Consider the following 18,929-nt stretch of genomic DNA (forward strand, 5'->3'; position numbering starts at 1 on the left):
TTTTGTAGATTTTTTTAGAAATTATTATGATGTTTTTAAAAATATTTCTAGTTGTTTTAACTTATTTTTTAGGGATTATTTTACAAAATAATTATATAAATATGAAGAAATTGAAAATAATTGGACCGACACTTATGTAAATAAAAAATATATTTTGGTTGTGTTTTTTTTAATATTGTATGATATAAAATAATAATTGTTTAAAAAATATTTTAAATGAGTGTATAAATATTTCAAAAATAAACATTTTTTTTAATTTTTTTATAAGAAAAAAATTAATATAAGAAGGAGAAAAATATGTTTTCATATATTGATATAAAAAAAATTTATAAAAGAGAAATCCAAGTTTATAAAATATAAATTTTAAGTAGTTATTTATAAATAATTAATATTTTATTTTATTTTATCAAATATATTATTTTTTAATCATTCATATATTACTTTTTAATGATATAAATATTATTTTTGACCATTATAAGTTATAAAACTTGAATTATTTTTTAATTTTTTTATATATTTTGTAATTACTTTTACCAATGAAAATATATATTTTTTTTATAAATTTTTTGATACACTTTTATTTATAAAACATTTTTCCTAATTTTTTGAGGCCCCTCCATTTATTTATTCATTTATTTATCTCTAATTCCAAAGGAATCATTTGTCTTTTTATAAAATCCATGCCACCCAACGCCTTTTTTAATAGTTTATTATTGATTAACATTTATCAAATAATTTATTTTGGTCTTACCCCTATTCATGACCCATAAATTACAAGTATTGGACCCGTTTGAATAGCAATTTAAGAATTGAAAATTTTCCAAGATGATGAAATCATTATTATTATATAATTTAATTGGGATGGGATAATGTTGTACCAATTCTCTAATCTACTAGTCTAAACATCTTCCCTATTTTCCAATGGGTCAAAGTTCAATTTTTATGACCACTGACAAATGGGTCGGACCCAGTCAACCTAGAACCCTAAATGAGTCGTTGACTTCTACATTTTGGCCCAATAGTCAGGCCGCCTGCTTACACACCATTGGTGGGCCTTGGTCCGCCGTCCAAAACGCGTTTACGGCCCAAGTTTTTTCCCCTCAAAGGAAGAAAAGTCAAAACGGGAAACGAAATAAAACGGCAGAGTACAGTACCCAATTTGAAACCACGGTGACGAACCAATAGTAGCCATCTTTGTTTGGTTTAATTGATCTGTCGCGGAAAGTTTCCATCACCTGCAGTGAGTTTAGCCTTTCAGAAGGTTCCAAGAAAAATTGAAAACAAAAGGACACAGATGGAAAATAAAAGTCCAAGTTAATTGTCATCTAAAAAGGAAAAGAGAGTGCCCCAAACCAACCATAAAACAAATTAACCAAAAAAAAAGAAAAAAATTAAAAAATTAAAAGGGTCTGCTCTCACAGAATGTCTTTCCCCACTGATATATAGTTTGGCCACATATACTCATCGGGTTGATTCTATTTGTATAGCGTGGGTTTGACAGGTAAGCTTCCTTAAGATCCTTCCTGACCCATAGTCTTCAGGATTTCCCTTCTGATTCTTCTTTTTCTTTTTGATCGAACTTGGGGTTCTAGGGGTTTTTTTTTCTCTCCTCTTACAGGATCAAAATCTGCCAATTGGGTATTCCGAGTTCCTTTGGTTTTGATTACTATTTTTTTTTAATGATTCTTGGGGTTGTTGGGTTGGAATTCTTGTGGGGTTTTTGTTCGATTGGAGATATTTGCATCTATTTGTTTCTAATTTGTTATTGTTGTTTTCCCAATGATTTTACTTTTGCCATTTCTTGTAAAATTTCTGCTGGATTGGGGTTTTATTGCTGACTTTTTTGAGGCTATGTTTGTTTGGGCTGAATTGGGTTGATTTGGCATTTCAGTTCTGGAAATTGAAAATTCTTGTTTTTATCGAGGTTTGGTCAATGGGATTCCAGTTTTGTTTCAAACCAATTGGTCTTCAAAGCAATCGAGCGGTTGAATTCGAAATGGGATTCCTATTCACATTTCAAGCCCCAACTCCATGAAACCTTTTTGGGTTGATGAGCTTGTGACAATTAATTGGGTTATTTTAGGGTAGTAATTTGAGAAAGTTGACTAGTAATAATCCGCTAACTGGTCCTTAATATTGATATTGTTTTTTTGTTTTTGGGATATTTTATTTTTCAGTTCTTATCACTGAATTATTTGGGATTGATTTTGTGGTGTGGTTGTGCTTTTAGGAAAATCAACAGTGGGGGCTTTAGGAAAAGGGGCAGATAGAGATGGCTAATAATGCAGCAGCATGTGTTGAAAGGGCAACGAGTGATATGTTGATTGGTCCAGACTGGGCAATAAACATCGAGCTATGTGATATCATTAACATGGATCCTGGGTATCATACTTTTGCTTTACCAGCTATTTTTTAATTTTTTATTTTAAATAGTGCGGGTTAAATAGTTGGGAATTCCTTTAAATATTAGTTTTGTTAGTATAATTGAGTATTCTTTTGGACTGAATTGCCTGCTTTACAGTTGACAATGCTTACAAGTTTCAGGGGGACTTTTTATGAATAGTTTGACTGTGCTGCACATGCTAGATGGGATTTGTCAGCCATAATAGACTTTGTAAAAATTAAAATGATGTAAATCAAAGCAACCGATTTCTAGTTTTTCCCAACAAGTTTCTAGTTGTACTTGTACATAACGGTCAATGTCCTGCTTGCATATCCATGCTAACAACACTGCAAATTATCACTCTGAGGTTCATCCAAGGATGCCATCCCTCTTTGTCCTCAGATATTGAGTCCTTTCACTTTAATTGTGTAATCTGTTCTAGTTATTGTTAACTCTCTAACTTTTTCCTCATAAGGATGAATTAATTTCTTAAATCATTAGACATTCATCAGAAACAATGTCGTTTGTTATATTCTAGCATTGACTAAATTCATTCACCTGATTATTTCTAAGCTAATGATAACCAACAAATGTGTCTCAGGGTCCCAAATTTGTAACATCTTGCTCTCATGCTTTCTTAATCATGATGGATATGTTTCTGCTGCCTTAAATAGTATATCAATGGTCTGTAACCACCACAGTTTAAGAATTTGAATTTGGATCATTAAATGGCTCTTCATAACCTGGTTTCTGAAGTTGCCATCTTCTGGTGAGTGGATTTGTATTTTTTCATATCAATCATAAATTAAAACAGTACAATAGCTAGTTGTGCATTTGTATCTTTTATGAGAATCTTAACCTTAAACAGCAGAATAGCCAGTTATTTGCTGACATTGATGTCAGATTTACAATTTCATGATAAGGTAGTTGCCAATATTTTTTTTAGTTGAATTTATGAACATCGTGTGGTGCTCATTCTTTTGAATGATATACTGAAACCAAGAGTATACGCATTATACATTAGTCAGGTTTCAAGGTCTGCAGAAACTGCAGTCGTCCTCAAATCATTGTTTTTGTTTCAGAGGGCAAATATGCTATTGATTGATTTATCGAAAAATTGCTCACACACTTCCAATTTTAACATATATAGAGGCATATCCGGCAGCCGGTGGCTGGCCAATTGTGGCTATAGTCTGAAACATGAAGGAATCGGTTTGTCAGTTGGACCATTGGTTAGAGGAGTTAGGGACACTTGTCTCTGATGATTTTGTAGCCTTTTGTTGCTAAAGGCATTTAACTCACTCCACAAGCCTATATATCAGGCAGCTGAGTGGCTGGCCAATCATGGTTATAATCTGAAACATGAAGGAATTGGTTTGTCGGTTAGACCTTCAGTCAGAGGAGTTAGGGACACTTGTCTCTGATGATTCTTAGCTTTCTGTTTCTGAAGGCATTTAACCCTCTCCAGAAGCCTTTCATCTTTTATTTGTTAATCACCTGTGGTTGTTTCAAGTGTTTGTGTTCATTTTTGGTACTGGAAGAGTAACATGTTTTGGATTCTATTTTTCTAAAGGTCTCACTCCTATTTTGTTTTCCCTCCATCTCAACTACATTGTATTGATTTCAATACTTTATGTTCTCCTTGTCCATGAATTGGATTGAAATTGCAGGCAAGCAAAGGATGCCCTGAAGATACTCAAGAAGCGCCTGGGGAGTAAAAATCCTAAGATACAACTTCTTGCTCTGTTTGTGAGTATTTCTCTTTTCTTCTACACTCCCTAGATATGGATGTTGTTCTTGTTCTTATTAATCATGATTGTATAATAAAACATATTATAATAGCACTTGGTTTTTCAATATGCATGTTTTTCTTATAACTTGTGAGGTTTGCTCAATGTTAACATATTAAATGGTGTATATGACAAGACTCTAGTTGGTCATCATGTCTTAAAAGAAGTCATGGAAAATAGAGAGGACAATAAAATTGATAGTAAATGAAAACATAATTTTGGAATTTTATCATACAACTTCCTTATTTTGTATTCTAATCGTAATACAATTCTACTCATACTAACTTGGGTTGTCATCACACTTCTTCCACTCCTTTTGTTCTGTTGATGTCTAACCACCTATATAATGTGTTAAAATGTTGAATATAACTAGAATCCTTATTTTTGAAGTGTGTTTACAGTAAAAATGGTTGGAATCCTTACATCTTATAAGGTATTAAGCAGGTGACAGGTCTGAAGATGCATTATAAGGAACTTCTATTAGCCAAATACGTAATCACTCTTTTGGATAGGTTGGATATTAAAATTAGTTTTGCAACATTCCCTCATTTCAAGCCCACACAAGATGAACCTTCTGACTACTAATCGTATAACATTGCAATAGCATAACAACCATCTAACATTATTTTCTGACACATTTAAATCATTATTCTTTTAATAAACCATCTTAATGTTCACTATTGAGCACGAGAGTTGATTTATGTTACCAGTGATCGGTTGGTGAATATGTGCTTAACATAACAATGTTTTCATCTCTGACATGCTTACTACAGAAATGATGTTTTCTTCATGCTGAAACTGCATTATGCTAACCATTCAAAAATAGCAGAGAACATCAAGCTCTGCCTCTGATAATTGAGCTTCCTTAAATAGTTTGGGATCCATATGAGTAAGTATAAGGGCATAGCATGTTGAGAACACACTCAAGCCACATTTCAGACAATCTATGCAATTGATTATCAGTAACAAGCATCAAAGGAAGTTTAAGTAAGCATGACATCAAACACGACTTTATAGGCAAATTAAGAATTCCTGAGCCAAGAGGGGGTGCAACCTAGATACACTAGAAGATGTAAGTAACACTATAAACAAAAGAAACATAGAAAAAAAATTAATAACAGATAACCTTTACTCCTATGATTAATAAATATAAGAAAGATAAAATTAGTGACCTCTAGAGGGATCCTCACCCAAGCAAACATAAGTTTAAGAGGAAAAGCTTTATAGTCCATATCTGAGCATTACACACCATCGAAAGTTTTCAGCTCTTCCTGAACTCACCAAAACAAGCTCAGAGGGATACACTTCCCACTTTCTTGACATAATTGCTATGCTTGTTTGGCAAACGACACCCCTTTGCTTGTTTTGGTGCATTTGGAAAGAGTGAAATCGCAGAATCTTAAGGGAGAAGAATTTGCAGATCAGAGTTTAAAGGAAAGTTCCATTAATTCCCTTGGTCGAAAGCTTCGTTAGATGTGGAAAATTTGTCATTGTTGACCTTCATAGATAGCCTTAGCTGCAGATAGCTTGGTTTGAGGCTGATTATTTTGTATATACATATTGGTATTTTTTATTTTGTTTTTTGTGTATACTTCCTATATACTTAGGGTTCGCCCCCTTTTATTGGCGCTATTCCAATAGATTCTTTGATTGCTTATAAATAATCTAGCCATAGTGTCCTTAGGGAAAAATCAAAGAAATGCCAAAAATAGAAAAGAAGAAAGACCACAAACTTGACAAGAACCCTGCTCCTCATAAATTAATTAGTTGTAAGAATTCTCTCTCACATTGCTTTCCAAACAAAGAAAGCGATCTTGGAGCACAAATATTAATATCAACACCTGTTAAAAGATATTTGTCAATGTGTTGCTTCATTTGCTGTCTTGCTTTTCATGATACTTTCTTAACTCATGCCAAACCTTTGAGAAGTCATACTTGACCTGTAAATCATCCAGATGCTTTTAGGTTTACACCTTAAGAAGGATTCGTCTTTACTCTTAAGTAGGCTCATGCTTCTAGGTGCCAGGCACTCATGAAGCAAATTCCTCATTTCTTGAGGTTCACCTTGCGTCTAAAATGGGACTTGAGAATGGCAAGGTAGTTGCTTTGCATCTATGACAGCTTACATTGGGTTTAGTTAAACAGAGATTTAGGGACCAATACATCTAGTTGCATTCATTCTACTTATAAAGGCTATTTTCCTTTGCACTTAAGTTGTCACTCCCAGGCCTATTTATTGTTCTTTTTACATGAACTGTTTCTTTCCCTCCTTCATAGGCCCCTTTTGGTGTGTCATTCAGAGGCCAGATTTAGCCCTATTTGAGAAACAAGGATTTATCATGCAAAATAAATAAAAGAAAAAAAGTTTAAAGGGAATTTAAAAGTATTAGCCTTGTATGCATTCTTACTTGCTTCTTGTCAACTGTTTGTTGTAATTCACTTAGTTGATGAAACGATGACTGAACCCATGTTATGCATGGCTTTCATGATTTTTGTAATTGTGGACTTCATGAACATCTCAATATGGTCCTTAAATTTTGAAGAAAACATTGTACTGAAAATAAATCTAAGAACTGTGTAAAATTATAAATCTAAGAATTGTCTGAGAATTGTGTAAAATTTTTAAAATGTAGTGCATCAAAGTTGGCCTTATGGTTTTCTCTCTGTTCTAGCTTTCTTGTTGCTAAGACCAAATCAATTGTCCTGACAATAGCTGGATTATTGTCTGTTTTCATGTTGTTTTTTCCCCTTGTTTTTGACTTTTTAGCATTTCAATTGTACATATTCCATGTTGTTATCTTACTATTTGCAGATACAGAGAATAATTACTGTCTTAAGTTGTTCTATTTTGGAATTTTCTAATATAGGTATTGGAGACTCTCAGCAAAAATTGCGGGGAGAATGTGTTTCAGCAGATTGTTGAGCGTGATATCTTACATGAGATGGTCAAAATAGTAAAGAAGAAGGTGCCTAATTTCATCCTGGCTTGTTTTTTGTATATATATATATATATCATGGCTTGTTGTTTTCATTCTGATATTAGTTTATTTTTATCTATGTTCAATTCTGCAGCCAGACTTGAATGTAAGGGAAAAGATACTAATTTTGATAGATACGTGGCAAGAAGCTTTTGGGGGACCTAGGGGAAGATATCCCCAATACCATGCTGCATATAATGAACTGAGGGTAATTTCTTTGATTATCTTACTTTTTTTCCTCTTGTTTAGTTAACATCTGTTTCTATTGAGAACTACTCTACAATAATATTTCTATGTTTGGAAGGGAGTCGTCCATTTGTTGTACCTGAAGGTAAAACACAAATACTGGGGAAATAAATGAAGATAATGCATAATGCTCACCATATGTGTGCAATGTGGTTGTATAGTTTTGAATTTGGTGGGTAAGTTCTGTTGGCTGTTGTGGCACAGTGCTGGGTCTTTCAGGTTAAATCTCCCTGTTGGTGTGTGTGTGTGTGTTGTGTGTAGAGTCGTCTGGTTTTATTCTATTTCAGGTTGGTGTTACAGATAGTATTTCAATCGATGAAACAAATCCCATTCAGTTGTAATGTTGGATAAAGTTCACTGATTCTTGTTCTGGTTCTATGACTATTTACAGATGGCAATAAGGAGTGTGATTTGATACTCAATGACTAAGTTACTAGGTTGTATAGGACATTCTGATTAATCTTTTCTGACAATATAAACATGTGTCTGTTGTATTAATAAAGGAAGTGATGAAATGCTGACTGGGTAATGAAATCTTACTAGGGTTCCTGACTCATTGCTTTGTCCTTCGCTATGAGCCAGGCATTCTTAATTGTGTTATTGCAAAATCCTTTTGGCATTTAATTTTTTTGGCTGGTCCACTTTTTTTGTCTTCGGATTCTATTTTAATAAGTTATCTCTGAACTTGCATATGTTTTCTTTTGACAGTGTCACTCACTGCAAGTTCTGTCAATTTGCATTCATAGTGTGGTATTTCAGTACATTTCTTCTCTTTTTATGGCTCAGATGGTTAAGCGCATCTTGGGTTGTGCTCCTGACCTGGATTCTAGTTTTTCATGGAGCTTTAACACTACCTTCACCTGCCTTCATGTGTGGTTCATAAAAATAAAAAAATAAAAAAGAAAGAGAGAGAACCATGATGGACATTTATATCCTGGGTCTTGAATGGCTATTCCAATTTCTAATTTAATTTTGATGAAATTTCTTAACTGCTATATTCATGCAATACATATTTATTCCAAAAAATTATTGGACAACACGTATGTTACTGTATGTTCTCTATGATTTTTTGGAAATGAAATTTGATTACCTAGTCTGATAATTGACAGTCGGCTGGAGTAGAATTTCCACCCCGAGCAGAGAACAGTGTCCCATTGTTTACTCCACCCCAAACCCAGCCAATAATTCACCCTACTTCAGTCTACGATGATGCAGCTGTTCAAGCCTCTCTTCAGTCTGATTCTTCTGGCCTCAGGTACTGTTATGAAAAATGTTGTGTATCCTATTTGTTTCCTGCCCTGCACAGAAATGTTCTTCCAGCTTCAAGTACTCACGTTTAGTTGGCTTCCCCTTCATATGTTTCTCTATGGGCTCCCTTTAAATGATGCATGTTCTCTTTTGCTGTTATTTTGTGTGTTCTATATGCTTGTTCTACCCCTAGCAAATGTACATTCAATGGTCAATCAATATATTAGTGTCACCAAACCAAATTTCAATTTTTTAATGCAGCTTGCTAGAGATGCAAAATGCTCAGGGACTTGCAGATGTATTAATGGAAATGCTTGGTGCTGTGGATCCACGGAAGCCAGAGGTAGTTATTTTTTCTTCTGTCCCATTTAAAGGATCATGAAACAGCTTCATGTAGCCAGTTCCATTCTGAACTTAGACAAGTTGCTTGCACCATATGGCTTTAAAGAAAATAAGAAAAATGAACAGGTATTAAGAAGAAAATATGAAAAATGGAACATGTATTCAGAAGAATGGACAGAATAGAAGTCGAAGAACTCCTTACCTAAACCTTTATAGACCATGACATATGGATTTTGAAAATGCTAGTTTAGACATGTTTCAAACCTCCTCTTATTGGAGTCTTATTTCTCGAAGATAAAATTATGTAGCCTAGTGATTAATTATATTGAATTCTTTCTTCATATCTTGGCAGAGTGTGAAGGACGAAGTGATTGTTGACCTTGTTGACCAGTGCCGCAATTACCAAAAGCGTGTCATGCTTCTTGTGAATGATACTGTGTACGATTTTACTCTTTTTTTTTCTTTCTTTCTTTTTTTATCTTTTCCCTTTGCAGTCTTTCTTTATTTTGAACTTGAATTGATGATACTGATAAGGTGGTTGCTTTTCTTTAGAGATGAGGAACTTCTATGTCAGGGATTGGCATTGAATGATAACTTGCAGCGTGTGTTGCGCAAGCATGATGATATAGCTAAAGGTGCTCCTGCTGTGGTAGTAGGAACAACAGAATCTTCTGCTCCTGTACTTGTGAACGTGACTCATGAGGATGATGAATCAGAAGATGATTTTGCCCAGTTAGCCCACAGGTGACTGTTATTTTATTAGATTTCATTTTTCTCTTCCTTTCAATTTTTCATTGTATTCTCTTCCATTGGCTTATCATTTTTTATTTCCACTAAGCTTACAATTTATGTATGTATGACTATGGTCACATTTACTACATGCAAATAAGTGACTGCAGTGTAGCTCTTGAGTTTCTGAATTTTGCATTCTCTGATCACCATTGAATCACTTTATCAAGGAAGTATAGGGGAGGTTTTGTCTGTGAAATTCAATTGTTGTTATAACACAATTTGATGATATGAAGATTTGGCACTTCTGCCAGAATCATCCTGAAGAACAAATGTTTTTAAATCATCAAACAAAATGGATTTTCATCTGACCTTGCTTGCATATAAAATTTGGGTTGTCTTGTTGAAAGGTGTGTGTTTCTGGTATATGATATTACCAGTATTCCCCTTTTATACTAATTTTATAATTTTGTAAAATGAGATAATAGTGATCCTGCTTTTCTGGATTACATTATTGGGCAATCAGTAGGCATTTCAAGTATATAAGGTTTTGAAGACTGGAAAAGGTAAAAGCAGAAGATAGGCATTCTTGGGGGTCTAGTATTTCATTGGATGATATTGAGAGTGTATATTGTTTTGGTATGTAACATGCTAACATGAAGACCTAAGTGTGAGGAAGTGCTTGGTAAAGGTTGAAGTATTCTATATTGATGAGGACAAATCCATCTAGAACGTGCTGAATACATCAGTGGTGGTGATAAACCTGACATTTATCACGACTGCATTTCTGAATGATAGTTTATACATTCAAAGGTTAGGTTAGTGACAGTGGAGTTACAGTTAATTTCCATGGGTATCTGAGCTGCCCAAAATATCTGAAGATGCATGTTTTAACAGAAGATACAACTTTGGTGCAGCTGGCTGAATGGGATATTAGTGGCTGAATTAATTTCTCTTGAGCATTCACAGGATTAAACTTACACTCAAAAATAAAATATGAAATCAGTTACTTAGATCAGAAGTGTTTCTAAAAATGAATGAATATAAAGCATGTTTACATTATTAGAGAAGTGATCCATCTGTTTCGGACACAACATTCATCAGTCTTTATTACTTAGTTTCCTGTTATTCTAGGATTTCATGAACTTTGAACTTTAGCTTAGTCATTCCTGAAATGGAATTTATTTTTTGAAGTTTATGTCAATTCAAGTTTGAAACCCGGCTCACTTCAAAAGTTATGATGGATTCATGGAATCTGATGGGATTGGAAAACCATGTAATAGAAAAGCATTAAGGTTTCTAGACCTTATCACTCAAGAAACACAAAAATATTTGAAAATGAATGAATGTTTAAACTGTTGTATATTGAATCCACTGTTTCCTCAACTTTAATGGTGATCTTCAAATTGTGCTACTGCTACAAATAAGGGGATGCTTTTTTATCTCATCATGTTTGATAAATTTGCAGTTCTTCGAGTATCTTGTCACGTTTGACAAATTCACAGGTCTAATGTCTCTCTCTCTCTCTCTCCCCCTGTGTCTCTCTTACTAACAAGTTCATGTGATGATATTATTACAGGTCACAGGGCAGGAAATCAGCCAATGCAAAGCCTGAACCACTGCGAGTCAGCCCACTTATTCCTCCTCCGCCCTCATCAAAGAAACCAGCTAGTGCAGATTCCAGCATGATTGATTATCTCAGTGGTGATGTCTACAAGTCTAAGCCTGAAAGATCCCCTGAAACATCAGAACCCACGCCCTATGCTGTCCCATTGCATTCTAACAGTACAAACTCCACCTCTCCATGGACGCCAGCATTATCTTCCTCCTCCCCTCCCTCTCATTTCATAAATCCTACCGCATCACCCATGTTCACTGCACATCCCGTGTATGATGAACCAGCTCCAATGTCAAAATCTGCTGATCCACTACCCTCTGCTCCTTGGGATGCCCCCTCTCCGAACAGCATTCCCCCCCCACCTTCCAAGTATAACCAGAGACAACAGTTCTTTGAGCAACAACATGCTTCTCTGGGAAGCCCATATTCAAGTAGTGGATCCTCCTCTGACAGTTTAGTGGGACAGACCCAGAATCTGTCAATTAACTCCTCGTCCACCACGAAACAAGTGAAGCAGGAGGATGCCCTGTTCAAAGATCTGGTTGATTTTGCAAAAGCCAAGTCTTCTTCATCATCCAAGCCCAATAGATCATTTTGAGTGGGCGGTTTGTGTGGCGAGCATGGATTATATATGGTGGTACAGTTTTATGAATACTGTTAGTTCCTCCGGATTTACATCAGATCATGAGACTAGTTGTTATTGAATAAACATGGATGGGGAATTTGGTTTTAGGGTTTGCCCATGCTGCTAAGCACTCTGCAGGTTACCTTTCGAGATTTGGGACATATTTCTGTTCATCTTCCACCATTCATTTGCTTGTGGCGCTGAGCCTGAGAGGAGTTGTTGGTGAACCCCATATTGGTATAAATAGGAGTTTATGGGTGTATTATATGTGTTGTGTTTGATTATTAAATAGCGCCTGGTTGAGGTTTCTGTTTGAATTGTTGCACCTTCCTTTCATTATTTTCACCTTTTCTTTTCTTTTCTTTTCTTTTCCTTTCCTTTCTTTTCTTTTCTTTTCTTTTCTTTTCTTTTCTTTTCTTCACCAGATTTGTATTTCTCTCTATCAGACCTATATTTACCTTTAGTTAGGAACTTAGGAGACAAATCAGTTGTGTATTTTCAGACATTATATTTTATCTATCATATTCACACCTTTTAAAAATATAATGTTTGTAAATATACAAGGAACATGTTGAAAATTGTGAGTGTTGAATTTATGTAGCTAAAATATGTTTGGTGTCATCTTAGGATAATGCAATTATTAAAGTATGAAAATTATCTATTTTACAAATTTTATTTTATATTCATGAAGCCACATATTTTAAATATTATATGCATAATATCTTAATTAATAAAAGTATCAATTAATATAAAATATTATATGCATCGTATTTTAAAAATAATTCAAACAAATTGGTAGTTACAAAAATAAAAAATCTTAAATAATTCAAGAAACTAAGGAAACAAAAGGTTTAAAATCAATTATTAAGGTATTTGGATGCATCCTTTTTTGTTTAAAAATAGCAATATTTTAAAAATTGGAATGGTTATTAAATTTACGGCTTATTGCTCGATGATTGAACCAATGATGTCATAAATATATTATTTATATTTTATTAAATTTAAAATTATTTTAATAAATATATATATATAAAGTTATTTTATGTTATATTGAATTTTTAAAATAATATACATATTTTACTTTTTACTTTTACCATTTTTAGCAAATTCAAATAAACCAAACCAGGCTTGAACTAAATCGGATCAAGGTGGAGTCAATGGTTTGATCAGTCAATCTAATTTTTAAAACATTGAATAGTAGTAATAATTATAATTTTTATAAAAATATGATGATTTTCTTTTTTATAAGAATTACTATATTTTATATTAAAAAAATTATTATTATTTCCTTTTTTTAAAAAAAAAAAAAAAAGCATTTTCAAACTAACAATAAATCATTGTTTTTTTACAAATTACTTATGAAAATTAAATATATAAATCTAATTAAAAATTGTATTTCAATCTCTTCAAATTTTTCATTATTGTTGCAATCAATAAAAATGTTATTAATAATTGTTTTGTATTGGAAAAAGATGCCGAGTGGTCTTTAAAATGGAAATTTATGATTTTAAAACCCCAAAAGGTCATGTAATGATGCAATCACATTCACAATGGTTTATTTGCATACTAATAGGAAAAAAAAAATACAAAAAATAAGATGAAAAGTTCTTTTATGGTGCATTACCCTTTTTTTTTTTTTCCTTCTGGCAATATAAATAAGAAATTTTCAAAGCCCTCTGGTGTTTAAAGTAGTTCTTACCAATCAATTAATTAAAGCCTATTTAAAATTTTAATTTTATATTATTAAACAATTAACCACAAAAGGTTTTATTTAGAAGAAATTCAATTTCAACTCAAAATGGAATCCATATGCTTGTTATAAATTACAATAGAGTTTTTTATTTTGAAATTTGAAATTTGAAATTTTATTATATTAAATAACTAATAGTAAAAGGGTTTTAATTTAAAATAAGTTATATTTTAGTATTAAAAATCATTATTAAATTATTTATTTAATAAAAATAAATAAATAAATAAATAACTTTTAAAATTTTAAAATTCATTGATGGTGTTAACTTAATAGTTTTTACGAAACAAATCAACTACTTTTAGATAATTTTTAATTTTAAGTGGTTTAAATTTTATATTATCAAACATATTTAAAAAATAACTCATTTTTGACATAAATGTCATTAACTATTTTAAGTATTTATATGTAAGTTTTAAAAGAAATTATTATATTTACGAGAAAATAATGAAGGCATTTTTGTCAAAATGTTGTCAAAAAATAATAAAGAAATAGATTTTCAAAATTGAGTTTTGAAATGCCCTTTTAACCAAGTAACCCCCTTTTTTTATTTTTCACTTTTTAGATATTGACTCTTTGAATGATCAAAGAATTCATGAGTCTTACTATAGCAGTAATAAAAATAATTGTCTTTTGATTTAGGATTGGATGATCACTTTTGATATGATAATAAAAATTGTCTTTTCAACACAGTAGAAACCTAACAAATTTTCATCATATGCAAGTTATTTATCAAATCATAGATTTCAAATTCAACTTTTTTTAAGTGAAAGGTATTGGAATCATCCTTAAAGAAGTTGCTAAGTAATTAAACTTTTTCTTGTCAACACTTAGCTCAAATTTATCTTTTGTTTGATACAGTCCCATGTTAATTATTTAGAACTTCTAAGGACTTTGTCCTTTTGTAGACCCCCCCAGAGAGAGCTGGCATTTTCTTTTTTTTTTCATGATTATAATCTTCTGACCACCCCGGGATTTAGGCTGAGGGGGCGGCCAGATGGGACGTGAACAGGAGCCGAGGATGGCTTGCTGAGGAAGACAAGAAAAGAAAGAAAAGAAGAGAGGAAGGAAGGAAGAAAAGGGGGGAGCTTCTGGTGGACGGGTCTTCGGGAGAGAAGTTTGCCCGAGGAAGAAAGAGCGCAGGTATGGCTTCTATTCAGCTGGACCTTGTTGCTTTCACACTGTTTTGTTATGATTCTTGGGATTGCCAGATTTTCTTTTATTTATGCTGATGCATGGATGTGAATACGTTGGATTTTGTTGTGTTCTCATGGGGTTGGAGCTTGTTTGTGCTTGTTTTTTTAGCTTGGTCTTCAACCTGTTTTTGGAGTCCTATATTGGTATTCATGCCTTGATTCCCCTTTGAAATTTGATTGAGATCCCTTTTCAATATATCTCTGCACTTAAGCCCGTTGATTCAAGGAGGGAACGTGGCTTATGCGGATTGTTTCCACTCATACACTCTATGCTCTGTTTTGGGCTATCCTCCCCGCCATCCATATACCATTGGAACTATTTTCGTCCCATTCTTTCATGGCCACGCATGGCCATGCAGGGCTCTATTCCTCTCTCTTTATCTCTCCCTATCTATCAAACCCTAGTTGTTTTGTTTGTGGGCATTCCTTGCAAACTTTGGTATCTTTAAAAATGGAGTCCCTAGACCCAGCAGCTTGTTTCGTGGAGACATTCCTGGACTACCTTCCAGTGAGTGTGGAAAGCATCCCCAAGCAACAATAACACCTACAGCAGCCCCACTACTATCATGTGCTGCTGCGAGAATTTCCGAGTGCCCAGCCGGTAAGGAGCAAGCACCGCCGCAGGCACCACAAGGACTTCTTGGACATCCCGGGCCAGCCGTGGTGGCGGTGGAGTTAGCTAGGAAGTTTTAAGTTTTGTATGGGCAGCCAATTGGAAGTTGGGCTTCCCATTACGCACCATCAAGACACTCAAGGCCCATGGGCTTTCTTTAAAAGATATTCTTTTCACCTTGGCCCATACCCACCCTTAGTTTTTTTAATGTAATGTTACAAGCTTAGTTTTTATAAAAATTCAATCTTCAACTAACCTTCCAACATTCACATTTATTTTCCAACTTCCGAAATTTTAGTTTTCATCTCGATTTGTTTAATCATCATCATTTCAATTTATTTACTTATTTGTTTATTTTTAAAACTCAACCTTTAAATAATTTCTCAAATTTCTGATTTTTAAAATTTGATCCAAATTTCCGAAATTCTGTTTTTAAAATTAAATTGTTCATATCTATTTATCTAATCATTATCACTTCATCCATTCATTCATTCGTTTAAATTTAAAACTTACATCTTTAAATAATTCTCCTAAATTCCGTTTTTATTTATTTATTTTTACTCCAGATTTCAAGAATTCTAATTTTCACATCAATTTATCTAGTCATTCTCATTTTATTCATTTATTTGATTATTATTATTATTATTATTATTATTATTATTATTATTATTTAAATTCAATCTTCAAATGACACTTCAAAATTCAGATTTTTAACGTTTAATTCCAATTTCGAATTCTCATATTCCCATTAATTTATTTGATCATTAGTATTTCATTTATTTATTTCAAAGCTCCATTCTAAATCAAATTCTTCTAAAACTTCTTATTACCGAATTAAATTTCAAAATTCCAATATTCACCATTAATTTATTTAATCATTATTATTATTTTATTTATTTATTCTAAAATTCCATTTTAAGCAATTCATTAAAATTTCTGACTTCCGAATTAAATTTCTATTTCTGAAAAGTTCCAATATTCACATTAATCTATTTAATTATTTTATTCTATTTATTTATTCTAAAATTCCATTTTAAACAATTCATTAAAATTTCCGACTTCCGAATTAAATTTCTATTTCTAAAAAATTCCAATATTCACATTAATTTATTTAATTATTATTATTTTATTTATTTATTCTAAAATTCTATTTTAAACAATTCATTAAAATTTCCACTTCCGATTTTAATTTCTAATTTCAAAATTCGAATATTCACATTAATTAATTTAATTATTATTATTTTATTTATTTATTCTAAAATTCCATTTTAAACAATTCATTAAAATTTCCACTTCCGATTTTAATTTCTAATTCCAAAATTCCAATATTCACATTAATCTATTTAATTATTTTATTTATTTATTCTGAAATTCCATTTTAAACAGTTCATTTAAAACTTTCGATTTTCGAATTAAATTTCTATTTCTGAAAATTCCGATATTCACATTAATTTATTTAATTATTATTATCTTATTTATTTATTCTAAAATTCAATTTTAAACAATTCATTTAAAACTTCCGATTTTCGAATTAAATTTCTATTTCTAAAAAATTCCAATATTCACATTAATTTATTTAATTATTATTATTTTATTTATTTATTCTAAAATTCCATTTTAAACAATTCATTAAAATTTCCACTTCCGATTTTAATTTCTAATTCCAAATTCACATTAATCTATTTAATTATTATTATTTTAGTTATTTATTTTGAAATTCCACTTTAAACAATTCTTCAAAATTCCAATTTCCGAACTTAATTTCCGATTTCCAAAATTCTAATTTCTTTCAAATTTAATATCCAAAATTCCGATTCTTAAATTTAATTTTTCAAGACTCCAATCTTCAAATAATTTTCGAGACTCTAATTTCCAAATAAATCTCAAAAATCCAGTTTTCTCTTGAATAGCTTTAATTCTACTCCGATTTTTAAATAATGTTCTATTTCTTTTGATTTTTACACAAGCAAGAATGATGAATCTTCATAATTTCGAAATAATGGGATTCGTGATATTAATTCAAGCAAGATCAATCGGGCTTTTGGTGGGGGCCCACATATGTGATTTTATGACTGACTGATTGATTAATTGATTTATTTACCATGCTTGTTTGATTTATTCTGTTCCCTGACATGTGCATAATTTTATCGATTCGTCATTCACTAATCCTGTTTCATGATAGCGCATTCGTGATTGGAGGACCAGGTACGCATCCACTCATGTTTTGTTCATTCTTTATACATGCTCTACTTCCCACGTCATGCATGATTAAGGTGAGTATCCATTGACTTTCTCATTAATTGTCGCGTCAGCTTCATTCTATTAGTAGAGACCCGTTTCTAGGGACTTAGAGGGGTGCTATGGTTTTACCGTACCTTCCCAATAAGTAACTTGACCCCCGAACCCGATCCGGTTTTTCACAGACCACCTTTTCCAAAATATGGAGTCACACTTAGGGTTTTTCTTTCTTATTTTGTTTACCCTTTAAAAATAAAACAAAAATAAGTGGCGACTCCAAGTCAGTTTTCTTAATCAAATAAAATCAATTTTTCAAAACCAAAATCGAGCTCGCCATCGAGTGGGAAACGCATGAGCCGAAATGCGGGGTCCACACCTTTTCAATGATTTTTTTTTATTTATATGGTGTGCTGCTTAATTTATTTAAAATAAGGGCATCTTATTATGTACTTTTGGACAAGAAAATTCCAAACATATGTATATTAGGATAAGATTCTTTTCAACTTTATGAAATTTGCACCTTTTGAATTTTTTATTTTTTTTATTTACCTTTTTCTTAAAAGAAAGAATTATTAATTCGAATTACTATATCAATTAGCATACATCGGACAAGGACGTGTTTGGTGATTATTTTTAAAAACTGTTTTATGATATTTTATAAAATAAAAGTTTGTTTAAAAATTTAAAATATTTTTAATTTATTTTAAATAATTTTAAATATACTTTAAAAGTAATTTTTTTGTTTATTATTTTATTTATGAGTATTCTATGTGATTGTATGATTATTTTTTAAAATAGTCTTTACAAAATAAGTGAAAATAGTAAAAAAAACAATTAAAAAATGTTTTGTGAAAATACTGTATTTTTTCTTCTTAAAAAAGAAAAACAGTTTTTAATTATCAAATGTATTTACTTGATTTTTTATTTTAAAAAATAAAAAAAATGTTTTCGTGTCAAACATACCCTTACTATCAAATCCTTATTTTAAATAAACTTAATTTATTTAAAATAAGGGCATCTTATTATGTACTTTTGGACAAGAAAATTCCAACCATATGTATATTAGGATAAGATTCTTTTCAACTTTATGAAATTTGCACCTTTTGAATTTTTTTATATTTTTTATTTACCTTTTTCTTAAAAGAAAGAATTATTAATTCGAATTACTATATCAAT

The 18,929-nt window shown here is 31.7% G+C and overlaps 1 protein-coding gene across 2 annotated transcripts; it reads left to right on the plus strand.

Moving 5' to 3' along the window:
• The first annotated feature begins 1,395 nt into the window (after nucleotides 1–1,395).
• LOC117906596 (TOM1-like protein 4) lies at nucleotides 1,396–12,500 on the plus strand. Of its 2 annotated transcripts, none has more exons than XM_034819693.1 (10): nucleotides 1,396–1,501; nucleotides 2,231–2,382; nucleotides 4,054–4,132; nucleotides 7,041–7,139; nucleotides 7,246–7,359; nucleotides 8,507–8,652; nucleotides 8,907–8,988; nucleotides 9,340–9,425; nucleotides 9,540–9,731; nucleotides 11,296–12,500. In XM_034819693.1, the coding sequence occupies exons 2-10, from the start codon at nucleotides 2,273–2,275 to the stop codon at nucleotides 11,930–11,932; spliced, it is 1,545 nt and encodes a 514-aa protein (XP_034675584.1). In that variant the 5' UTR covers nucleotides 1,396–1,501; nucleotides 2,231–2,272; the 3' UTR covers nucleotides 11,933–12,500. The 2 variants fall into 2 exon arrangements, with proteins under 2 accessions (XP_034675584.1, XP_034675586.1); XM_034819695.1 differs by lacking the exon at nucleotides 1,396–1,501 and adding an exon at nucleotides 1,550–1,638.
• Nucleotides 12,501–18,929: the final 6,429 nt, after the last annotated feature.

Source organism: Vitis riparia, chromosome 18, assembly GCF_004353265.1.
Source record: "Vitis riparia cultivar Riparia Gloire de Montpellier isolate 1030 chromosome 18, EGFV_Vit.rip_1.0, whole genome shotgun sequence".
Taxonomy (NCBI): domain Eukaryota; kingdom Viridiplantae; phylum Streptophyta; class Magnoliopsida; order Vitales; family Vitaceae; genus Vitis; species Vitis riparia.